General features: G+C 32.7%; 2 protein-coding genes across 10 annotated transcripts in view; both read right to left on the bottom strand.

The window, feature by feature from the left end:
• Positions 1 to 708: 708 nt before the first annotated feature.
• Positions 709 to 4332, bottom strand: LOC130891495 (D-2-hydroxyglutarate dehydrogenase, mitochondrial-like). Of its 7 annotated transcripts, none has more exons than XM_057796286.1 (8): positions 4166 to 4332; positions 2828 to 2975; positions 2556 to 2753; positions 2307 to 2500; positions 2080 to 2248; positions 1572 to 1858; positions 1180 to 1348; positions 709 to 987 (listed from the first exon to the last, which is right to left on the bottom strand). In XM_057796286.1, the coding sequence occupies exons 1-8, from the start codon at positions 4193 to 4195 to the stop codon at positions 734 to 736; spliced, it is 1449 nt and encodes a 482-aa protein (XP_057652269.1). In that variant the 5' UTR covers positions 4196 to 4332; the 3' UTR covers positions 709 to 733. The 7 variants fall into 7 exon arrangements, with proteins under 7 accessions (XP_057652269.1, XP_057652268.1, XP_057652271.1 ...); XM_057796285.1 differs by lacking the exon at positions 4166 to 4332 and adding an exon at positions 3825 to 4153; XM_057796288.1 differs by lacking the exon at positions 4166 to 4332 and adding an exon at positions 3825 to 4056 and having other exon boundaries at positions 2556 to 2669.
• Positions 4333 to 7310: 2978 nt separating this feature from the next.
• Positions 7311 to 20037, bottom strand: part of LOC130891817 (D-2-hydroxyglutarate dehydrogenase, mitochondrial) — a 66347-nt gene continuing 53620 nt past the window's right edge. For all 3 annotated transcript variants that reach the window (XM_057796827.1, XM_057796826.1, XM_057796828.1), the window contains exons 4-9: positions 18812 to 19009; positions 16008 to 16201; positions 15784 to 15952; positions 15443 to 15729; positions 13372 to 13537; positions 7311 to 10135 (exon numbers count right to left, since the gene is read on the bottom strand). In XM_057796827.1, coding sequence (XP_057652810.1) covers positions 9882 to 10135; positions 13372 to 13537; positions 15443 to 15729; positions 15784 to 15952; positions 16008 to 16201; positions 18812 to 19009 — 1268 coding nt within the window. In that variant the 3' untranslated portion in view covers positions 7311 to 9881. The remainder of the gene's footprint in view (positions 10136 to 13371; positions 13538 to 15442; positions 15730 to 15783; positions 15953 to 16007; positions 16202 to 18811; positions 19010 to 20037) is intronic.

Here is a 20037-nt window from a genome sequence, read left to right as displayed (position 1 = left end):
TTGTGTAATCATAAGCAAGCTGTCAACTTGTAATTAGATCTAAACATCTAATTATATATTTCTAGAACATGGTTACTTGTTCTGCAATGAGCACTTGTTGACTAGTATATTTAGAGGTGTAGAATATGTTGGCTGCGACTCTATTGGATTCATCATTGCTAAGATTGACAACTCCTACCTTACTTTTTTCAGTCTATAATTGTGCATTCAAATAATTCTGCAGTTACTCTTAAAGATGTTCCATCGTAAACTACTTTCATTGCTTCTTCTTCATTTACTTCTGGCTTCTTCTTGTAACTTCACTCCATTTTTATAATCTAGAAAAAACATAAAACCTGAAATAACAGAGGTGGTACCTTCCAACCTGTTGTTCCCCTCAAAGTGCCACCAAATTTTCTGAGAAAGGGAGTATTTATTTATATTTAATGAAGAATTTAATTATTTGAAATCAGGTCTTATAACATGTCTAACTAAAACACTCAGTAATTATGGAAAGAATGGCGGGAATCCATATGGCACTTGTTATCCATAAGGAAAGGGTAATGGCTGACCTTTTGTCCAATTTCTGAGTAGTATTATAGGCAAGAAATTGAAACTGTTGAGTTCTCTATGTAGAAAGGAGTCCCCATCTTCCCTACTATTAAATTGCTCCAATATTTTCTTTATACAAGAAAATTTCCAGAGGATTTTAGGTTTAATAAACTTTCATTGAAAACAGGTATTTATTTCAACATTAAATGAAAATTTTATATGGATTGAGTATTCCATTTGGATCCATTAGTTTCTTCAAATCCTTCATTACTTTTAAAGTACTCGGGGGCTTGATTTTATCCATCAGCTTCGCTTTTGTAAATCCCACACCATGTTCAGCACTAATGCTACCTTTATATCTCACAATTTTTTCCAAAATGAAAGAATCAAAGTTTGATTTAACTTCCTTAGTTAAATCATTCTTCAGTTGAATATGTAAATGTAGATTACCATCACCTACCAAAAATAGTGTACATTAAATATGTTTATATAAACTATACAATAATAAATGAAAGTATATTTGAAAATTAATACAAACAAATAGACAAAATTTGAAAATTGAAAAAATGCTATTCAATTAGAAAAACACTGAAACAAGAAAAAAGTGTGATTGTTGAGTAAAACTTATACCATATAGTCAAATGTTACCTATATGACCAAATCCAAATACTCGCTCACTGATATCTTTAGCATAATCGGCGACATCATCAACGATAGTATAATAATGCGCCAAGGGTACAGATACATCATAGTACAACATTTTGGATGCCACTTTTTGAAAACCGTTCGGTATATTTTCTCTTATGGACCAGATATCCTGAAACATACCATTAATTAAGACTTTATCATCTTCCCCATAGACCTGACTAGAGAAATGGGACATAGAAAACAATCAGGAACCGAAAGGAATTTTGTCAGCTGTAACACATCAGATTTTCAAACTATCATACAAAGATCAAGAAGGTTTATATTTAAAATGCTGACATTTTTGTAAATTTTTAATTATTGAATACAAAGTTACTTCTGAAAACTTAACTTACTTGAACTTTATTTGGCTCATTGGCTACAGTTCCATTAAGTACCAAAGCTTTTTGTAAAGATTCCTCCAAGAAACTATTTAATTTCTCTTCATTGTGCAGAGCGTTACTTCCAGAAGTTTCTATCAATAAATAGAATGGATAATCTCCTATGGGAGATTGTTGTCCGACAACATTTTTAATAAAATCCATTGAACAGTAATCAATCATTTCAATGGCAGATAAAATTTCTCCAAGGCGGTACCGCAATAATTTTAAGGTTTTAAGGGCTTTGTTAAAATTCTGTAAACCTAAAACAGAAGTGGAAACAGATCTGTCTGGCTAAAAGTAGGTAATAGTTATGCTAAAATATAAATCATAAAAGAGCAATATTAGCTATCAAGAAAATACAAAATTTAATCTAACTATGGTGAAAACCTAAATGGAGGGTTCAATTTAAAGAACTTTGTTAAAAGAGTATCTTAATACATAAGTTCCCAATCAAATTTATAAAAAATGCTTCTTGTTTTACCTAGAAAAGCTACATTTATATATTTAGGACGCGATGGACATTGAATAGAGACTTTCGTAACAAAGCCTAATGTCCCTTCAGAACCTATAAAGAGATGTTTCAAATGATATCCTGTATTATCTTTTTTAAGAGTACCAAGACAGTCTAAAATTTCACCATCTGCTTTTACCTGAAAATAATTTTTTTTAATACTCAAGCATCTATATTAAGTATATTTATATATTTACAACTTCTAATCCGAGAATATTTCCATGTAAATTTCCAAAACGCAACAGTCTTAAACCACCTGCATTAGTTGAAACATTTCCTCCAATTTGACAAGATCCTTTCGCACCAAGATCCAAAGGAACTATTAAATCTTTAGTAGCTGCTTTGTTATCTATAGTTTCTAAAATACATCCTGCTTGACAAACTAGTACACCTAAACAAATGAATAATATACTATCCTAAAATGAAAAATTTTATCCTTTTCCAACCTGAATCTTCATCTAAACTAATAATTTCATTCATTAATTCAGTTGATATAATCACTTCATCAAAAACTGGAATGGATCCACCATTTACCCCGGTATTTCCTCCTTGTGGACATACTGCTAATTTATTCTCGTTACAGAAAGACAAAATTTTAGAAACCTCTTCAGTAGTTTTTGGTTTAACAACAAGATTACTTGATTCTATCAAAAAATCAGTTGGTAACCAAAAACGAAACCCAGTATTATAGTTTCTACTAAAAATAAAAAAAACAAACCTCTTACTTGAGAAAACCAATCGACGTTATATTTTTCTGCATCTTCTGGATTTGTAATAACTCTATTTGTACCTAATACACGTCGGAAATAATCGATGTGACCGTCATTTATATAATTGTAGTTACCTCTTGATACATCAAACACATTCTAAAAAAGAAATTGATTCTTTTATTATATGCAGAAGAAAAAGTAAAACAAACATTGTTAGAAGAATAAGATGTTTACCAGCACATTAAAAGGTAAGAACTACCAGATATTAATAACTAGTAGTACCAAAGAACCATTAAAAATCTTTTAATGTAGGTTTGAAGTATTATGATCAAAAAAATATCATTACTTCCAAAAATATTTTGTGAAAATTATTATCTCTAACATATACAAACCTGCATAAAGGATTTCTGTTAATTTGAATTTTTTTTTTAGTTATTAGTTGGGTTCCTTTACATTTACTTCTATTTTTGAGCGGTGTTTAGTAAGCCTGGTGTTTAACATGTAGTTGAGATTTGCGAATTTATTTTCGTTTCCTTTCTTTGAAGAGGAACGTGCATTGAACTGAGTTATGATGTCAACATTTACTTTGTAAAGTACAGTTTGGTGTAAAGCCTTCTAAAGAAATCCTTAATCGAAAAATGTTTCAAACAAAATCCAATGCCCTTTATAAAATACTGAAGGAATGTCTCAGTTTATCATTAATTTTGATCCACCGTATCAAAGTGAGAACAGGTGAGCTGATATTAGCTCAATTTGGAAAAAATCAGATCATTTGCAAAAGGAAAGATATAAATGTATTGATTGGTAGATCAAATAAATCCTTTTCTTTGTAAAGTACAATTTTTTTAAACAAAATCCAATAACCTCATTAAAATACTTTTCAACATGTGATAATGAATTTTTTTAAGATTGTATTTTTAATAATTAGAAGGATATTATTTAATATTATAACCTATTTTGAAATGTAAATGAACTCGGATAACAAAAAAGATATTGCTTACTCACTTTTGTAAATTCTGGTAACTTTTGTGACAAATTCCTATAAAAACCATTAGCACGCCCTGTATAAGTCTTCAATACCTTCGAAAACATTATTTAAAAACTATTTTTAACATATGAGAATACCAAAAAGAATTATAGGAATTTTATTCTTTACTGATAGTCAGTTACTGATAAGAGTTGAAAGTTTAAGCCTACAGCGGTTTCGTTTTGTAATAAAAATATCAGGGCTGGCTTCAACTCAACTAGTTATTAATAGTACCAAAAAATAAATTATGATTATTTTGTACTACTTTAATAGAACTTATGCAAATAATTACACATTTCTTCAAAAGGATAAGTCTTACCAAAAAAATAAACCGATTAAAAAATTTCATTGTAAATTCTAAGAAATATTTTTCTATTACTATACTATAAATTGCCAGTGACACTTGATTCTTCAAAATTATTTTACAATAAATTTCACTTAATGATTTGAAATTAGATCATTTAGAATAAATAAAAATAGGAAAGTAAATTTTATTATAATAGCGGTGCCATCTGTTAGTGAATAGTATAAGTTACATTAAACTTTAAATAGAATCCTTCAATTTTATTGATACTATATTTAAATATCAAATTTGATCGGACACTGTAATGGATCATGAGTAATAATTATTGAATGTATCACTTATTTTCCATTTTTAGCATAATTTAGTTCTCACAAACTAAAAAGAAAAAGTAAATTACATTTTATTATACTAGTCTTGTCATCTATTGGCGAATAGTAAAGTTGTATTTGACATACAAAAACCTTGAGATTTATGGATATTGGATTAAAAATGGTGGTTTTATAAATATCCATTAACAAGTTTGGTTTTGCTTCAAATTAAAAACATATTCTAATGGATTATACTTAAAACATTAGTGAACAAATTACCAAATGACTTATTCTCAATTTTTGGAATATTTTATTCACATAAATTAAATAAAATTGATTCACATTTCATTATATTAGCGGTGCTATCTGTTGGGCAATAGTACAAGTTATATTAACCTTAAAACAGAATCCTTCTTTTTTATTGATACGCGATTAAAAATGGTAGTATTTTACATATCCATTAGTATTATTTTTTGTTTTAATTTCATGTGATTTGATCGAAATTGTAATCGATTAACTGTGATAATTTATAAAAAAATGAAAAAACGATGTAAAAAAGATCCAGGTCTAGCTGTATTGGTCGGGCTGACACAAGGTTCCCACTCCCAGGCGCGATCCCACTACTGCACGACGCGGGGACTTTTGGCTGCTGAGTTTCCCCCCTGGCCCGGTTCGCCCCTCCTTGGCTGACCTGGCCGTCCCGGACTCCTCCAGGACGCCCATATCGACGCCATGCTTAGTGTGGACACCCGGTCGACGTAGGATAACCCTGAACCAGGACTCCCGACCTCAAACCATCCGCTGAACCCGACCTCCAAGTAGCTGGATTACAGGAGACGCCACGCTCCCAGTCGAGAAATGATTGCGTATTGGGTCTTAAAACATACAATTTTGACATAGACAACTAACATTACAATCATTATAAATAAAGTCATTTAAGTACTTTATTGTTTACAAATTATTTAAAATAATATTTCATTCGTCGATAGCGAGAATAATGTCAAGTTGAACTACGCTATTGATATTTCATATATATCTATATAAAAAAAAACTTTGCCAATGTCTCCTTCTGTGAAACCCTGCTTAATACGAGGAGTGATAAAAAATATACGATGTATAAATTTTTATAGCAACAATTTCAACCAGGATGTTTTCACACCCTTATATATCGTAACAAATCAGTGACAAGTTAAATCCTTTCCGGCTAGTCAATCTGTTAGATACTTAATTAAGAGCGTATTTATAGTGAAATATGTATTTTGAAACAGAAGATGAAGATTTGTTTCAAATAAATAAGTTTCACGATTGATATGCTGACATTGACAAAACGGATGAAAATCATTCCAGTAAAAGCTTTCCAGAACTACTTTTAGTTACTAGGCTTGTACATAAATTGACGTTTTCACGGAATTTCCACAATAAAAAACATATTTATTGGAATTGGTTAAAACATATTTGGAAAGCTTAGACTTCTTTCTATTTTTCGATAGATTCAATGCATTTTTGCACGCGGTGTACCAAGATAGCTTAAAACCTCTTCGTCGGTTGTAAATGCAGAGCCTGCTGATATCAGGGATTGTCTCGCTTTGATTCAAGACAAGAATGAAGGTTACAGACAGCTCCCAGGGATGGAAACTGGAAGAAAGGGAGCCAAGCTACACGACAAATCTCGCCTAACAACGTTCCTAGATTTCGCAGCTAACTGGGAACCTTATTTTATAGACAACCCTCGTAATTACTCAACCTTGGCTCATGGATATTGCTAGTCCATGACAGTATTTTTAAGATCAATTCTAGTAAGCTAATTTTCATTGAGCTCTTTTTATTTTTGTAGTTAAGAACTGCAGGGAGACTATAGATACTAAGTTTAACTTTTATATTGTTGCTACTATTTTTTACAGCACGACAAATAACCATTTTTTAAAATTAATTGCAATAATAACTTTACAAAATATAAATTTTTGCCTATTCTAAGTATTAAGCTTGATAATCACGACTTACCTGGATCATGTAGGCCAAAAAGTCTAATGTCAATACTACAAACTGGTACTGGGGTCTGTCATTAATAATATTAATGAAATTCAAAAATTCAAGTAAAAAAAATGTACTATGTATAGTTTTTGTAAGAACAGTCCGTCAGGAACGAAGATGAAGCCATGAATATAATCTAAAACGAAGATGGAGCCGTGAATATGACCAAGTAGAGAAGATGGAGTCAAGATTATCACCGAGAACAAAGATGGAGCCATGAATATAATCAAGAACGAAGATGGAGCCATGAAAATGACCAAGTGACCAATATGACCACCAAAAACCAAGATGAAGTCATCAGTTCTCTAATCATCGACAGCTATGAGCTATAGCAAGGGCAACCAAGGGAATTATAAAGTGATTACCAAAGCAATTAGTACCAAAAAGGCTTCTTCACTTTGAGTAATATTAGTAACTGGAAACTTTGGGTACATGTTGAATGAACGAGAATATAGAGCCAATAATATTACCAAGAACTAAGATGGGGTCATGAATATCACCAAAAACGAACATGGAGCTAGGAATATCACAAAAAACGAAGAGACAGACATGAGTATTCTAATCCTTGACAGTTATGAGCTATAGCATCGGAAACCAAGGGATTACCACAGTATTTGAGACTGTGATCATCAACTTTTTATATAATAATCCTTTTTTTGGTTTTTGGATGATATCGAGGATCATGACATTAGTGTAGAGTACCTTATAAAGCATTTGACATTGTATATACATCTCCAAACTCATGTATTTACACTTCTTTTAAGTCTAAAATTCTGGTTTCCACTGTAAATCATATAGTTGGTAAATATAGAAAAAAACAATTTTTTGAATAAAATATATTTTCAAAATTTAATAACAATATAACAAATTGAAGATAACAAATATTCTAATAAATTCATAGCGAGCAAAAAATGTGAAAACGTAGACACAAAATTTTTTATGTAAAAACGGTACAAGTAGGAGAAAAGGGACGTAGGTAGATAAATTTCAGATTCGCCAAATATAAAAATATATCTGTACATTTGACAACGTCTTCCATTTACAATTTTCTCATTTTGTGTCGATTAATATTTGTTAATGAGGAAATTATGATTTTTTATTACTTTTGAATGAAATATTGATTGATTTTCAATATTTTTGTATTGAAGATGAAGAAAACTAGTGAAAAGGAAAAAAAGAGGTAAATATTTGAAGTTATATAAGTACCTATTTTATCATTTTTCTTTTCCCTGTGATGCTGATTAGTTCAAAACAAAATTTTCCGAACAATATCCAAACAGTTGTAAAACAGATAGACAAAAAGATATTTGTTCTAATCAAAGATTAATTTCCACTTTCCTATATCAATATATGAAAAGCTTTCCTACCACACTGGTGAGCTTGAATCTCCCAGTTCCACTAAAAAATAATTTTGAGCATAAATAGGTTGAAGGTCTTTGTCAAAAACAATCTTTGGTTTCGTTGAGTCGATTCTGGAATGGTACAAGTCACTTGATTAGCTAACTTGAGAAAGGACTACTGCACTTGGATCCTGGATATAAAGAACTCAGGGGCAAAGGGATTGCCAACGACATGACCAAACTTTGAGTCAGTGAATCTCTGAAAGGATTCAAATCAGTACTACTGGATTGAGGAAAACTTTAAACTGTGTTAAACGAAAAAAAAGGCATGGGTCCAATTATATGGTTGTAAACAGATCGAAAACGTCATAAGTGGGAAAAACCCCCTCAGTTTTGACAGGGAAAATATTGTAGTTGAGTAGAAGGAAGGCAAAGATTCTAGTAGGTCTAATCCCAGAGCTAATGGAAGTTCAGTGGAATAAAAAAGGAAAGTATCGAGCTCTTATGGAGGAAAATTCTTCGAATTTGACATATCCGAAGAGCCTTGCTTCAAAGACAGAAACGTCTAGAAAATTCTCTAGTTCTGGACAGCTGCAAGCTATAGCAACGGAAACAAAAGGGACTGTGGAGGGATTATCAATGCAATCAGGACTAACAAAGTTTTTTTCATTATGAATTATAGTAATAACTGCTAACTTTGGGTACATTTTGAATGAAGAAGAAAATGGAACCATGAATATCAACAAGAACGAAGATGGAGTCATTGATATCACCAAAAACGATGATGCCAGAAGTTCTCCAATTGTAGAGCGAAACACCAAGAATATCACCAAAAACTAGAAAAGAGCAATAAATTCTCCAGTTCTGGATAGCTACGGCAAGGGCAACCAAGGAAATTGTAAAGGGATGACTAGAGCAATTAGGACAAGGCAAGAATATCCCCAAGAACGAAGATTGAGTCATTAATATCATCAACAATGAAGATGGAGCCATGAATATAACCAAAATACGAAGATTTAGCTATAGATATTACCAAGAACGAAGAAGAATGAGTCATGAATATTACCAAGAACAAAGCCATGAATATAACCAAAGAATTAAGATGGAGCCATTGTTATTATGGAACAGTGAAAGTTGCCAAGGACAAAGATGGAGCCATATTTAACATCAAGAAGGAAGATTGAGTCATGAATATTAACAAGAACAAAGATGGAGCCACGAATATAACCAAAGAACAAAGATGGAGTCATTTTTATCATAAAAAACGAAGATGGAGCCATGAATATAACCAAAGAACAAAGATGGAGTCATTTTTATCATAAAAAACGAAGATGGAGCTATTAAAATCACCAAGAACGAAAAGGGAGTTATTAAAATCGCCAAGAACAATGAGGGAACCATGAATTATACCAAGAAAGAAGGTGGAGCCTTAAATTCTCTGTTCTGGATAGCTGTGAACTGTGTCAAAGGGACTCTAAAGGGATTACCAAAGTAATTGGGACCAACAAGGCTCCCCATTGTAAAAAAAATAATAACTATTGTTTTATTCTATAGAATTATCACATTAGTGACAGATAGAGACCAATTAATCCAAATTCTTAGCTTCACATGAGGGGTAAGACATGAATTGAATATATTTTATTAATTTAAAAAAATGTGTATTCAATACAAAAATATGTAAATCAATTACAAAATTTTTTGGCTTGGTAAGTTTAATATAAAATTTTTTCTGCTAGTAAATCAAAAAATAGTCTTCGCTACAACTTGGAATAGAAATTTTGTTATTTACTAATTTTATACATAAACAATAAATTTTGTTGTATCGACTAATAAATAATTGAGTATATCAATTTATTATTTGTCGTGGAAAATTATTTTCATTGAACAAATTTTGTAAGTGATTCGTTTATAATAAACAGGAATTTGTTATAAATAAATTTAATACACACTCTGGGATAGAAAAGTAGGAAAATTTGTTGCAACGAGTAAATTGTGTAAAAATCAAAAACTAGTTAGTGAATTTCTGCTCGGAATGTTCTTATACAAATTACTTTAAGGTGGTAACACTTTATATGGATTGAGGATGCCATTGGGATCCATGAGATTTTTTATATGTTTCATTAACATTATAGCTTCGTTACTTTTGGAATAATGCATGTATTTCGGTTTTCTGAATCCGATTCCGTGTTCAGCGCTCACACTTCCCTTGAACTTTGAGGTGACTTCGTAAACGTACGGTTCAATAAGATCCAGGATTTCTTTGGTGAATTCAGACACTGAGATACTCAAATGGATATTACCATCGCCTTGAAACAACAAAAAATTACATCAAAATTTAATTTTTGGCAAAAATAATTATACAAAAAAAAACATGAGTGGTAGTAAAAAAATTATTATTATTATTGTTACCGATAAAATTCAATATTAAGAATTACAAAGTTCTCTATTTTGCAATTGCAATTATAGAATGTCATAAATGTTTAATGATTAGTGATATCAAAATACAGGGTAAATCAAAATAATTCCGACTTTTGAGATCCTGTTTTTCAGAAGCTTTTCGAGTGTAAACCAACCTGGAGATTCTATGAGGCACAATAATACTTTAAAAACTATGCGAACAATGTTTTGGAATATGAACCAGAACAAAGATAGAGCCAAGAATATCACCAAGAAAGAGAAGATGTAGCCAAGAATAATACCAAGGAAGTAGATTTAGCCAACAATATCTCAAACAACGAAGATGGAGACATGAGTAACACCAAGAGTGAAGTTTGAGATATGAATAACATCCAGAACAAAGATGGTGTCATGAATATCACGAAGAAAGAGAAGATGTAGCCAAAAATAACACCAATAACGTAGATTTAGCCACTAAGAGTGAAGTTTGAGACATGAATATCATCCAGAACAAAGATAGAGCCAAGAATATCACCAAGAAAGAGAAGATGTAGCCAAGAATAATACTAAGAATGTAGATTTAGCCAACAATATCTCAAACAACAAAGATGGAGACATGAGTAACACCAAGAGTGAAGTTTGACACATGAATACTGTCCAGAATAAATATGGAGCCATGAATATCACCAAGAAAGAGAAGATGGAGCCAAGAATGAGCTCAAAATTAAAAGAATAACACTTGGTTGAATTAAGATACGACGCAAAGAGGTATACGAGGAAGTATATAGAGAAATCAAAAAAAAACTGGAACTAAATTTGATTTTATCAGTTTTGTAGCAATAATGAAATGAAATCAACAAAATTGAGCCAGCAATAGTTTTTAACTACTTTAAGTAAATATTTATTGATTTTGCTTAACGAATCATTATCAATATTTGAAAAGCTACCAAAAACAAACTTATTCTTTTAATTTTCCTCAAAAAATAAATAATTTATGACAAAAATAAGTTAGTACGTTCAAGCAAAGATATTCTTTGATACCGATATTTCAAATGCAACTTTAGAGCTTATTTGGAAATGCTATAAGGAATTCAATGAGCTGCCTGGTGGAAGGAAGAAGTGCTCTGGATCCCTGGATACAGGAGCAATGAAATAGCTGAAGACATTGCCAAGCTTGGAGTTACTCAACTGTTGACAAGACCGATTTCTGACAACAACAAAATGTAATTAACCAAATTGGAAATTGTATCAACCAACAATTAGGCAGCCCACGTCATTGGTTATTGATTTTGAGCTATTTCCTAATATTCAACCATAAAAACTTCGAATAACGATATCAGGTATACAATATTTCTGAAACTAAACGCATCTTCAGGTCCAGTATAATGACGAAACATCTATCTTTTGGGTTCTTAACAAAATTTAATCGATGATATTGAAGACTGCATGAAGTAGAAGTGGTCTTTGGAAGGTTTATGTTGGTATCTCTTAATTTTAGGCTATTCTATTACCGATAGCCATAAATATCTGAACTAATAGTTACAGGTGATGAAATTAAAATAATGAGTTGTTTAAATAAGGTACCAAATATTGAAGATAGGCAATAAATAGTAAAAGTATATTTTTTTTCTCCCATCTCAATTATTTTCAGTGCTCAAGGTATCGTTTATTCCCACCTGGCAAAATCGTGACGATTCCAGTTTTCCAGATTCCAGAAAAAACTATCATACAATCGTTGTTTTAATAGATTCTTTGAAGATGATACTTGACCAAGTCGATCCCCAAGCATTTTTACTTTTTCGTTTATAATACCCTTTTAAATATACAAGTTTTGATTAACAAATGAAATATCAGATATGTAAGTTTAAAATGAGGTGCTTAGAATCAAAAACCGCCATATTTTTTTAAAGTTAAGTTTGGTATTGTTTTTGCCATGCTGAATTCAGTACAAGAGTTATTTTGTAGCAAATCCCGCCATATCTTAGTGTATTTTGAGGTTAAGTTGCAATATCCGCCATATCTAAAGGCACTTTCACGCCATTTTCAGTTTCAAAACCCGCCAAATCCAAATCGGCCAATAGAATCGCCTAGTTTCATCACGTGACTACCCATAGTCACCTCTGCGAGTCGTTTACCCTTTATGATTTATTTTCCACAGGATGTTTGGATTGATTGAGAAAGTTTTGAAAAATAAGGACAATATTCTTAAGCCGGAAGAATATGAAGAAGTTCTGGGGAAACATGGAACCGTGTTTATCATGTTGGAGTCACTGGAATACTGAATCTGTGGCACTTAAAGTTCACTCCATCAAAAAGGATTATGCTAAAAAATAACAAGAAGAAAAATAACATTCCGGTCCGGGGTGAAGTTTTTTAATAGAACTGAAACTTGTCAAGCACAAAATCTGTCACAAAACCAATGTTTACAATGTTTCACATATTACCCAAAAGGGGGTTAACCTTAAAAATAAAAGATGTTGCGAAACTGCCAACAAAGCACTTTGGACAAGGATGGAGAAACCACAAGACGCTAAAATTTGGAAAACCGTAGAAGAAGCCGAAGATCTCAACAATGAAGAAGACGAAAACATTATTGTTGATGAGAAAATTGATACAGATATTGTGTGATCTAATATAACAATAAATAAAATTTTATGTCAAGATTTTTTACTAAACATTTGTTTTACTAACTCCTTTGCAGCCGAAGCTCATTTTTGTTTCTAATCCCTCCAAATATTGATTTTACATTTTTCCGAATAGAACTATGGGGCAGCAGTAAACCTTGAAATACGAAGATACTGAAAACATTCCAATGCAAAACACTCTGTAGGTTGAGTAGAGCCTTCTGGTACGTTACTAAGCATCTGAAGATCTCACTAATCAAATATGTGATCAAGAGTCACCAGCAAAGAGGAGATTGAAGAGAATATAAAGAGCAGAGCTCCCGCAATAAATACTATCAGAGTACCGTCAATGGATGGTTCCTGATTAACAAATTATTGATTTTTTGGTAAAAAACTTTGAATTTTCTGTTTGTGACAGTTTTTTTTTCCACTTTTCCGAAAATTTCTTGAGATGGACTCGGCGGATTTTGATTCTAGTCGCCTCAAATATCGTTTCTTTACACCCGATATCGAAAACTCACCAAGGTGTCCGTATCCACAAACTCTATGAGACCTATCACCCAACCGTTCTTTCATTATTTCAACCAAAGAATAGAAACTTTCAGTCGGAAGAGAAATATCATATTTGAAGATGTATCCGTCGTGAAGAAGCGCCTCGGTTATCCTTTCCCTCAAATCCCATATAGACTGAAATTAAGTGTGTCATTAGTGACTATAATAGATGGATGAGTTGAATTATTTTTGAACTGTAGATTCAATAAAATTCTCTCCAACACAATTTTTTTTATTTCAGTTTAACGTACCACGACAGCTCTGGTCATTGGCACCCAAGCACAACAAACAGTTTGGTGGCTTTAAGAAACTTTAGATGATAGTTAAATGTCTACTTGAGGTTGGTTTTCATATCAAACTGCAGGTGAGGATGTGCTTAACAGACACAGGAACCTGACAACTTTGACTTTCTGACGACATCAAATAATAAATAATTTTTGTGTGGTTGATGAGTAGTCTTCTTATTGTCACTACTTAAGAAGTTTATGGGCAGGTGAGAAGTTATGTACTGCTCCATATATCGCGCCAAGATTCTTGAATGAGGTTAGTCTTCAGATAATCGGCAAGCTGAACTGGGATGCCAGAAGGATTCTTTGCGGTTTCTTTGGCATGGCGACGCCTGTTATATAAAGAGTTTGGTAGAAGTTGTGAATGTTTTGGACTATTGGTGAATATGGTTTTAAATGACTGTATGGATGAAAGAGAGTCAGCATATATATTTATGGGGAGGAGAGATAAATTTGAAAACTTGAAGGACACTGTATAGTTAACATTACACGTCGAAGGTAACCGGAAAGAATTTATGAGTTCGTGGTTTGCAACCGACACCGGATGTGCCCTTTGCTTTGGAGGCATCCGTTTAAATAATAATTATCTCGAAGGATTTTTATGCAGAAAGCAGGTCAAAGAAAGGTCGGTATTTTGGAATAGAGGTGCGAGCAATTGATGGATAGAATTTACAATTATTCGTGAGTTAGTAGGTAGGGGCGTGGTGGTAAGTAGCGATTGAACAGGATTAGAAGTATTGGAAGATACTTTAACAGCATATGACAGAAGAAGATATTGTCGTATTGAGGTTAGTGATGGCTTATTAGCTTTCCTAGCATCGGAGCTTGAGCGAAAGGTGCCAAAGGAGAGGCGAAGAGCAGTGTTATGTACAGAGTTCAAAAAGTCAGTTTTAGACTTGGTAGTGATAAAACAACGGTAGTCAAGCTTTGAGATAATGATTTAAATCATAAAAAACTATGAAGAGGAAGTAGATATGGGACAATTGTCGATATATAATGAGGTAAAGCACATAGGGAATGCAAATAAGGAATTTGATAAATAATAAATGGATAACGTAAAAAAATTATTAAAAGTTAGAAATAAAATAGAGTGTATGGCTCAAATTAAGAAGAAATTGTAAAAAAAGAGAACACAATTGAAGATATTACAACATAGATTAATTATAACATAAAAGAGTTGGAAAGAAATGACAAATAAAAGAAAGAAATAAGTTAAGGAAAACGGGGATGAAATGTGAAGAAAGAGAAAACAATTGAAGACATTACAACATAGATTAATAATAACATAGATTTTGGAAGAGTGAATCAAGAGCAGCATAGAGGAAGTAGAAAATGCAACACATAACACCCAAATGATAAAATGACTAGGACAAAAAGAGAAGTTTTGGGAGTTAATACTGCTTCATGATCCGAGAGACCTTAATTAAAGACAGTACAGTCGATGGATTCTGAATCATACGACGACAAGACATATTATGGTTGTCGTTAATTATGTAAACATTTTCATACAAAAATCACTTTACATTGTTCATGTTTTTTGGTATTTTTTGGGCCTCCTGATCATCAATTCTTGTACGACAACATGTAAACTCAACTTAAAAGCTTTGATTGATTCTCTCGGGGAAGAGTCAATATATGACTAACCAAGCAAATTCTTCACCTCAAGGATTAAATGTCATCGTACAGATATTTTTCTTTAAGGTGCTTTAGTTTAGAAATAGACGAAATTTGTTTACGGTGACCTCTAGCCAACCTTCATTTTGCTGACTTCGTTCGTTGTTGTACCATCCAAAGCTAAACCTTCGTTCATAACATTCTCCAAAAACGAATTCGTCTTCTCCTCGTCGTGTATCAAGTTACTTCCATGGGTTTCTATCAACATGTAAAAGTTATGTTGACCGATGGGCGGTGGGACCTTCAAATGTTTCAAAACTAGATCCATACATAAATTGTCGATTAATTCGCACGATGATAAAATTTCTCCTAATTCTCTTTTGGCTTTTTTCAGTGTTCTCAAAACTTCTTCGAACGAATTTAAACCTGAAATACAAATTAAATTAGTATCATGAAGGTTGTTTATATTAATTTGTTCACCCAGTAACGCCACGTTGATAGCTTTGGGTTTCGTTGGACAACTAATCGCAACTTTAGTAACAACTCCTAAGGTTCCTTCGGATCCTATGAAGAGGTGTTTCAAATGATATCCCGTATTGTCTTTTTTTAAAGTGTTCAAGCAGTCGATTACTTCGCCGTCTGCTTTAACCTAAAAAAATATGATGTTAGTTGATATATTTTTTGATGTACTTTTATTATATTACGGCTTCTATACCGAGGATGCTTCCGTGTAGGTTACCGTAGCGTAAAAGTCTTAAACCGCCGGCGTTTGTGGATACATTTCCTCCAATGTGACAGGATCCTTTAGCGCCAAGGTCTAAAGGTATCATCAAATCATGATTCGCTACGTAATTTTCTAGGTTTTCGAGTATACAACCAGCTTGACAAGTCAGAACACCTAAAATATAAAAAGTTGTTAATTATTCTAAAGTTACAAAATATTGTGTATAATGAGTTGCGTCGGCCATTTGAGGGGTGAATACCCGGACTAGTACTATGATATTTTGCTATTTAGTTGCTTATTTATTTTACAAAAACCAATAATTTTATTGCTCATGTCGTTGCCCCATACCTTAATAATAAGCTACCGCAGCCATATGCATTATCTCATCTGAATTTTTATATCCTCAATCAAGTAAAAAACCCTGATGGTCAAATCAGTAGTCAAAGTGGTTGTAATAGCATGTAATTTGGGCGATTTTTGTTCCAACAGTTTTTTTCCTATTTTTTACAAACTGAATCTACATTTTTCCAGATTTTCCATCTGGTAAAAATCGCTGGAGGTCCAATCTGTAGTCAAAATGGATGTAATAGCATGTAATTCATGCGATTTTTGTTCCTACGGGTTATTTTCAATTTTTTACGAACTGAATCCACATTTTTCCAGATTTTTCATCTGGTAAAAGTCGCTGGAGGTCCAATCTGTAATCAAAATGGATATAATCGCATGTAATTCGTGCGACTTTTGTTCCTACAGGTTATTTTCAATTTTTTACGAACTGAATCCACATTTTTCCAGATTTTTCATGTGGTAAAAATCGCTGGAGGTCCAATCTGTAGTCAAAATGGATGTAATAGCATGTAATTCATGCGATTTTTGTTCCTACGGGTTATTTTCAATTTTTTACGAACTGAATCCACATTTTTCCAGATTTTTCATCTGGTAAAAGTCGCTGGAGGTCCAATCTGTAATCAAAATGGATATAATCGCATGTAATTCGTGCGACTTTTGTTCCTACAGGTTATTTTCAATTTTTTACGAACTGAATCCACATTTTTCCAGATTTTTCATGTGGTAAAAATCGCTGGAGGTCCAATCTGTAGTCAAAATGGATGTAATAGCATGTAATTCTTGCGATTTTTGTTCCTACGGGTTATTTTCAATTTTTTACGAACTGAGTCCACATTTTTCCAGATTTTTCATCTGGTAAAAGTCGCTGGAGGTCCAATATGTAATCAAAATGGATATAATCGCATGTAATTCGTGCGACTTTTGTTCCTACAGGTTATTTTCAATTTTTTACAAGCTGAATCTACATTTTTCCAGATTTTCCATCAGGTAAAAGTTGCTGGAGGTCAAATCAGAAGTTAAAGTGGTTGTAAAAGCATGTAATACGTGCGACTTTTGTTCCTACAGGTTATTTTCAATTTTTTACGAACTGAATCTACATTTTTCCAGATTTTTCATCTGGTTAAAGTCGCTGGAGGTCCAATCTGTAATCAAAATGGATATAATCGCATGTAATTCGTGCGATTTTCGTTCCTACGGTTTATTTTCAATTTTTTACGAACTGAATCCACATTTTTCCAGATTTTTCATCTGGTTAAAGTCGCTAGAGATCAAATCTGTAGTCAAAATGGATATAATAGCATGTAATTCGTGCGACTTTTGTTCCTACAGGTTATTTTCAATTTTTTACAAGCTGAATCTACATTTTTCCAGATTTTCCATCAGGTAAAAGTTGCTGGAGGTCAAATCAGAAGTTAAAGTGGTTGTAAAAGCATGTAATACGTGCGACTTTTGTTCCTACAGGTTATTTTCAATTTTTTACGAACTGAATCTACATTTTTCCAGATTTTTCATCTGGTTAAAGTCGCTGGAGGTCCAATCTGTAATCAAAATGGATATAATCGCATGTAATTCGTGCGATTTTCGTTCCTACGGTTTATTTTCAATTTTTTACGAACTGAATCCACATTTTTCCAGATTTTTCATCTGGTTAAAGTCGCTAGAGATCAAATCTGTAGTCAAAATGGATATAATAGCATGTAATTCGTGCGACTTTTGTTCCTACAGGTTATTTTCAATTTTTTACAAGCTGAATCTACATTTTTCCAGATTTTCCATCAGGTAAAAGTTGCTGGAGGTCAAATCAGAAGTTAAAGTGGTTGTAAAAGCATATAATACGTGCGACTTTTGTTCCTACAGGTTATTTTTTATTTTTTAAGAGCTGAATCTGCATTTTTACGGATTTCCATCAGGTTAAAGTCACTGAAGATTAAATCTGTAGTCAAAATGGATATAATAAAGTCCATAAAAATCAAATCTATAGTCAAAGTTGATGGATTTTTTATATATTTGTTATAACAGACATTCTAGAACCAAGAGTTTCATCCTCCTCTTCACAGAATATTTACTCGTCAGACTTAATGTCATCAGGTTCTTCTTGATGCCTCAATGACCTGTAAGGTAGCTAGTGAAAAGGTGCAGCTTGGTTTTACATCAATTGGATACAGAGGTATCGAAGTCCCGAAGAAATTTTTTGGAATGAGACCAGGAAGGCGCCACTAGAATCCTTCTGACTACCAAAATGTTTTGTCCAAAGGAAATTTTTATTTGTTTGATTATCAAAATGATTCGCCATGTCACATTTCATGTCGTCGGGCAGAAGCTTAGTGATAATGAGTCCCACATACCCCATAGTAAGTTGTTTACCATTAAATAGTCTTTACATTGAAAGTTTGAGTTCAATTCATGGAATATTTCTGAAAAAATGTTTATTATTACCTGAGGTATCATCTAAATGGATAATTTCGTTCATCAATCCGGTCCAAAGAACGACTTCATCGAATACAGGAACAGATCCTGCTACTAGGCTAGTATTTCCACCTTGTGGACAAACGGCAAGACGATGTTCATTACAAAATGATAGTATACTGGAAACCTCTTCAGTAGTTTTTGGTTTTAGGACACATTGACTATAACCTGAAAATTTTTTTTATTGATAACTAGGACCTAGAAGCTGCAGACGTCATTGTCATAACGTCGAGGAGTAAGTGGGGATAAGGACAAGAAGAGATACAACTAGAGTAGAATTTGGAAACAGTGGAGCTGTAAATAAAGATTGAGGCTCAGTTAACAGTGAAAATAATCTGGCCAGGATTCCAAAAAGTGCATCGGAAGCTGTTAACTCAATGCAGCAATCAACTATGTGGATTTTTCAACACGAACCAATTCCAAAAAATTTTGTACGTGGAAGAAACATGTTTCTTTAGCATTATTTAAGTGGCAAAAGCTGCGAATACTGTAATTTGTTTGGTAGGGGTTGAAAGAGAAATTTGGAAAAAATCTTTCAGTTTTTAACAAACCAGAAGGTCGAGCTGGTGGGAAATCCACAATACTTTCAGAATAACTTTCAATTATCAGAATAATGGGAAAATTCGTTTCTACTCCATTATTGGACAACAATTCATTGTTTATCTGTACATTTAAGTCTAATCTACATTTTTTATACAACCTCCAACAGGCAAAAGTCGTAATCTGTGATTATGCCATCCGATATATTATAAATATGTTCACACCTTCAATTTTTGCATGTAGAAAATTGATTACGAATAATGTCAGATGTACGAACAAAAATTCGGAAAACATTTGCCATAAAAACCATCCTTGTGCCGTTTCCCACCCTTAGATATCCAACAATATTACCCACATTATCCAGAATGGCGTCGCTACAAATGACCCTTAATTTGTAAAGCGAGTTATATATATACGATAGCCCCTCGATTTTCCCGCATTATTCCCTCACGATGTTACCCCAAACTAAACGTTTTCAACTACAACGTAGCCGGCGATATTAATTGAGATTAGTCTTCAATTATTACTCAAAATAATTAGAGCGACGCGACGCATAGGAGATCGTCAGAACTTGAGCAAAAGTCGACTCAAGTTGTACGTTTAAAAGTCTGTAGCTTTCAATCTTTTTCTGATGATAGCATCTCAAAATGGACGAG

The sequence above is a fragment of the Diorhabda carinulata genome, chromosome 3 (genome assembly GCF_026250575.1).
Source record: "Diorhabda carinulata isolate Delta chromosome 3, icDioCari1.1, whole genome shotgun sequence".
NCBI lineage: Eukaryota > Metazoa > Arthropoda > Insecta > Coleoptera > Chrysomelidae > Diorhabda > Diorhabda carinulata.
Note: the sequence above shows the minus strand (reverse complement) of the source record. Positions and strands in the feature narration are given on the sequence as shown.

Coding starts and splice junctions, on each gene's coding strand:
- LOC130891495 (XM_057796285.1), bottom strand. CDS start 3,911: ATGTTTTCGAAGGTATTGAAGACTTATACAGGGCGTGCTAATGGTTTT. Junction 2,976..3,824: donor AGTTACCAGAATTTACAAAA/GTGAGTAAGCAA, acceptor TTTCTTTTTTAG/AATGTGTTTGATGTATCAAG. Junction 2,754..2,827: donor TTGGTTTTCTCAAGTAAGAG/GTTTGTTTTTTT, acceptor ATTTTTTGATAG/AATCAAGTAATCTTGTTGTT.